The sequence below is a fragment of the Tachysurus vachellii genome, chromosome 22 (genome assembly GCF_030014155.1).
Source record: "Tachysurus vachellii isolate PV-2020 chromosome 22, HZAU_Pvac_v1, whole genome shotgun sequence".
In the NCBI taxonomy this organism is placed as follows: Eukaryota; Metazoa; Chordata; class Actinopteri; order Siluriformes; family Bagridae; genus Tachysurus; species Tachysurus vachellii.
Window position 1 is genome coordinate 632,144 of NC_083481.1, and position 5,357 is coordinate 637,500.

Genomic DNA, 5,357 nt, shown 5'->3' on the forward strand with positions numbered 1-5,357 from the left:
TCGGACGCAGCTGAAAGAACGAACAAGACTATTTTGCTGACATTTTGCGTTGGGGCAACTTCACACTGGTTAATTACCACCTTGGTTTTCTGCCGAAGTTCCTCATGACTGATTTATGTCCCAGAATAACGAGATGTTGAGTGAAGCAGCATGAGGTTTAAACTGTGCTGCTTTAATGAAGATTCAGAATTCAGTCAAACCTCAAACCAACAAGTAGAAGGTCAGAACTCGGTGTTTTGGGTCATAAACCCACTAAAAACATGAAGCTGCATTTCTAATCCTTTATAAATCTTTCTGGAGGCCGAGATCACACGAGGAAACGCTGGGAGATGAAAATCTCTTACAACACGTGGAAGAAAAGTGCAGTCGAGTAAAAAAATGGTTCAGTGTTAAATGTTTCACATCAGCGGCTCTTAAAACACAACGATTATTTTACAGATCACACACTAGTGTCATATATATGAGAAAAACTAAAATACCACGATCTCAGGGCAGTTTTACACCTGACAGCAGTGTGTGTGTGTGAGAGAGAGAGAAGGTAAATGAGATTCTTGCTCCACTGTCTAAAGTTTTATTGTGGATGGTATAAACATCATCTGTACAGACAAATGGTTGAGCAGCTGTTTATTTGGCTGCCTGCTGCTTGGCGATCTTCTTCAGTCCTTTCTTATTGTGTTTCTTGGCAAAGCGCATGTTCTTCAGAAACTTAGGGTCCACCTGCAGAGAGACAGAAAAATGGGAGTTAGAACATTCCTGGTGCTGTAACTAACACACACACTACAGCAACATTACTTTCTTTATGTTTTCAGTTGCACTTCAGGAAACAATGATTCATTCGTGTGTGTGTGTGTGTGTGTGTGTGTGTGAGTGAGTGAGTGAGTGAGTGAGTGAGTGAGTGAGTGAGTGAGTGAGTGAGTGAGTGAGTGTGTGTGTGTGTGTGTGTGTGTGTGAGTGAGTGAGTGAGTGAGTGAGTGTGTGTGTGTGTGTGTGTGTGTGTGTGTGTGTGTGTGTGTGTGTGTGTGCAGGACTAAATGAAATCTTCAGTTTTACTTTAATCATGTTTGTAAAAGCACTGAGCAGATCTCACTGTTAAAGTACAGGAAGTTACATCATCTAAACTCTGGTTTAAAAACAACTCCAGCTTAAAGTTACATCTCTGAATCCTCCATAAAGGAGCCGTTATCTCACCTTCCTGTCTCAGTGTGATTGATTTAATAAAATAATACCATAATCTCCCTGTGATACAGGTTTGTGAAAAGTTTGTGCTCCCTTTAGAAGCTGCTGTACAGAACAGTGAAGAATCCATCATTAAAGGTGCGTTCACAAGCACAGTGTTAACTTATATTCCATCTCGCGACCTTCGTTCTTCTGAAACTGGTCTTTTAACTGTTCCTTTAACTCGTTTATGATCGATGGGAGTTACGGCTCTCTTCACTAGCTCCAAAACTGTGGAATTCTTTACCAACTGAGAAGGCAAGCAAAATCTCTTGGCATTTTAAAATCTCAGCTTAAAACTCATTTTTAACTTTACATTGTGCTTATTTTATAGTCTGTGTGTATTTTTGTTGTTTTATTTGCTTTTGTAAAAGCACTTTGAGATGTACTTTTAAAAGGTACATCTGTTTTAAGGAAGTGAAGGTCCAGCAGTCCAAGCGCTGGGTTCCTAATCGGAAGGTCGGGGTTCAAGGCCACAAGCTGCTGAGACCCTCACCTGCTCCGGGGCACCACACGATGACTGACCCTGAGCTCTGACCCCAGGCTCATAATAGCCTGGGATATGTGAAAGAATATTGAGGGTCAGTGGTGGCACAACTGGTTAAGGCTCTGGGTTGTTGATCAGAGGATCAGGGTTCAAGGCCCAGCACTGCCAAGCTGATACTGCAGGGCCCTTGAGCAAGGCTCTCAACCCTGCCTGCTCCAGGTGTGATGTATCATAGCTGCCCTCCAACCTCCTCAGTTGGGGTATGTGAAGAAAAAAAGAATTCCACTGTGCTGTAATGTATATGTGGAGATAATAAAGGCTTCTGTGCCCCCCCCCCTTTCAAAGGAGCTATAGAAAATAAAGATTATTTATAATATAAAGTTGTTGTTATTATTATTATTATTATTATTATTATTATATAACAGAACCCAGGTGTGTGTTCTCCCCTCAGTGAGGTTCTTTTCACAGATCACTCACTGGTCTGAGAGACACAGTGTGAGTTCAGAGTGAACTCCAAGGGGAAAGTGAATCGACTCACTGTTAGAAGTGAACACAGTTGGTGTTGATTTGCTGCTCAGCTGAGTGAAAGCACAGAGCTGCAGATGTGACCAGAGTTCTGGAGAATTGCACAAAAATAAACTCGGGATGCAACAGAACTGTAAAATAATTGACATTTCTTCAGCACCTCCTCAGTGTTCTGTGAGCTCCGTTGATCACAATGACTCACACTTGAAGATTTAAAGGTTTACTACATTTTTCCCCACTGCTGGATTTATAAAAGGACTTCACGTCGAATTCAGACGTGACAGAGAGAGACGGCTCTGAAATTCTGAAGCAAACAGAAATAAAAACTCAGACCCTGTGTGTGGGTGGAGTTTCTGAGGCATGTGATGGAGTAAGATTGTTATCAGACAGTCTGATTATCTTCATGTCTGATTCAGGAGGTCTGATCACTTCTGTGGTGTCTTATGTGAAGCTGTAAGTTTATTTATCTTTAACTGAAAACACACAGATTTAAAACACAAACTCACCCCCTTTAGAGACTCGTAGCGATGAGAGCGAGGCTTCTTAATGCCGTTTCTGTGCCACTTGCGGGCTAAAGAGGAGAAACACCACAAAATAACATTATTCACCATTTTACTCTAAACTTCATCACAGCAGTGTGTGTGTGGTGTGTGTGTGTTACTCACACTGGTTGTGTGTGTGTGTTACTCACACTGGTTGTGTGTGTATGTGTGTGTGTTACTCACACTGGTTGTGTGTGTGTGTGTGTGTTACTCACACTGGTTGTGTGTGTGTGTGTGTGTGTTACTCACACTGGTTGTGTGTGTATGTGTGTGTGTTACTCACACTGGTTGTGTGTGTATGTGTGTGTGTTACTCACACTGGTTGTGTGTGTATGTGTGTGTTACTCACACTGGTTGTGTGTGTATGTGTGTGTTACTCACACTGGTTGTGTGTGTATGTGTGTGTTACTCACACTGGTTGTGTGTGTATGTGTGTGTTACTCACACTGGTTGTGTGTGTATGTGTGTGTTACTCACACTGGTTGTGTGTGTATGTGTGTGTGTTACTCACACTGGTTGTGTGTGTATGTGTGTGTGTTACTCACACTGGTTGTGTGTGTATGTGTGTGTGTTACTCACACTGGTTGTGTGTGTATGTGTGTGTGTGTGTGTTACTCACACTGGTTGTGTGTGTATGTGTGTGTGTGTGTGTTACTCACACTGGTTGTGTGTGTATGTGTGTGTGTGTGTGTTACTCACACTGGTTGTGTGTGTATGTGTGTGTGTGTGTGTTACTCACACTGGTTGTGTGTGTATGTGTGTGTGTGTGTGTTACTCACACTGGTTGTGTGTGTATGTGTGTGTGTGTGTGTTACTCACACTGGTTGTGTGTGTATGTGTGTGTGTGTGTGTTACTCACACTGGTTGTGTGTGTATGTGTGTGTGTGTGTTACTCACACTGGTTGTGTGTGTATGTGTGTGTGTGTGTGTTACTCACACTGGTTGTGTGTGTATGTGTGTGTGTGTGTGTTACTCACACTGGTTGTGTGTGTATGTGTGTGTGTGTGTGTTACTCACACTGGTTGTGTGTGTATGTGTGTGTGTGTGTGTTACTCACACTGGTTGTGTGTGTATGTGTGTGTGTGTGTTACTCACACTGGTTGTGTGTGTATGTGTGTGTGTGTGTTACTCACACTGGTTGTGTGTGTATGTGTGTGTGTGTGTTACTCACACTGGTTGTGTGTGTATGTGTGTGTGTGTGTTACTCACACTGGTTGTGTGTGTATGTGTGTGTGTGTTACTCACACTGGTTGTGTGTGTATGTGTGTGTGTGTGTTACTCACACTGGTTGTGTGTGTATGTGTGTGTGTGTGTTACTCACACTGGTTGTGTGTGTATGTGTGTGTGTTACTCACACTGGTTGTGTGTGTATGTGTGTGTGTGTGTTACTCACACTGGTTGTGTGTTGTGTGTGTGATACTCACACTGGTTGTGTGTGTGATACTCACACTGGTTGTGTGTGTGTGTGTGATACTCACACTGGTTGTGTGTGTATGTGTGTGTGTGTTACTCACACTGGTTGTGTGTGTGTGTGTGTGTGTGTGTTACTCACACTGGTTGTGTGTGTATGTGTGTGTGTTACTCACACTGGTTGTGTGTGTATGTGTGTGTGTGTGTTACTCACACTGGTTGTGTGTTGTGTGTGTGATACTCACACTGGTTGTGTGTGTGATACTCACACTGGTTGTGTGTGTGTGTGTGATACTCACACTGGTTGTGTGTGTATGTGTGTGTGTGTTACTCACACTGGTTGTGTGTGTATGTGTGTGATACTCACACTGGTTGTGTGTGTATGTGTGTGTGTGTGTTACTCACACTGGTTGTGTGTGTATGTGTGTGTGTGTGATACTCACACTGGTTGTGTGTGTATGTGTTACTCACACTGGTTGTGTGTGTATGTGTGTGTGTGTGTTACTCACACTGGTTGTGTGTGTATGTGTGTGTGTGTGTTACTCACACTGGTTGTGTGTGTATGTGTGTGATACTCACACTGGTTGTGTGTGTGTGTGTGATACTCACACTGGTTGTGTGTGTATGTGTGTGTGTGTTACTCACACTGGTTGTGTGTGTATGTGTGTGTGTGTGTGTTACTCACACTGGTTGTGTGTGTATGATACTCACACTGGTTGTGTGTGTATGTGTGTGTGTGTGATACTCACACTGGTTGTGTGTGTATGTGTGTGTGTGTTACTCACACTGGTTGTGTATGTGTGTGTGTGTGTGTGTTACTCACACTGGTTGTATGTATGTGTGTGTGTGTTACTCACACTGGTTGTGTGTGTGTGTGTGTGTTACTCACACTGGTTGTGTGTTGTGTGGTTCTTAGACTTTGCCATATTTAAGATGTCTGTAAACAGAAACAGAAGATAAACTAATTGACAAACACGTAAAACTTTCACAATCAACACGTTAATTCCAACCTGATTATAATTAGTATATTTGTTACATAAACACGAGATTATAACTAGTTTATAATTGTATATTTTATCACACAATAAATCAGTAAACATTATATAAATAATTGTGTTGTTTATCTGCAGTTTAAACAGTAAATTACAGCGCTAGTGAACGCAGCCCGCTGTTTCAAC

General features: G+C 42.3%; 1 protein-coding gene across 1 annotated transcript in view; it reads right to left on the bottom strand.

The window, feature by feature from the left end:
* Nucleotides 1-548: 548 nt before the first annotated feature.
* rpl29 (ribosomal protein L29) overlaps nt 549-5,357 on the bottom strand; it is a 5,063-nt gene continuing 254 nt past the window's right edge. Inside the window, exons 2-4 of the mRNA XM_060858577.1 lie at nt 5,069-5,116; nt 2,734-2,798; nt 549-717 (exon numbers count right to left, since the gene is read on the bottom strand). Coding sequence (XP_060714560.1) covers nt 625-717; nt 2,734-2,798; nt 5,069-5,105 — 195 coding nt within the window. The 5' untranslated portion in view covers nt 5,106-5,116 and the 3' untranslated portion in view covers nt 549-624. The remainder of the gene's footprint in view (nt 718-2,733; nt 2,799-5,068; nt 5,117-5,357) is intronic.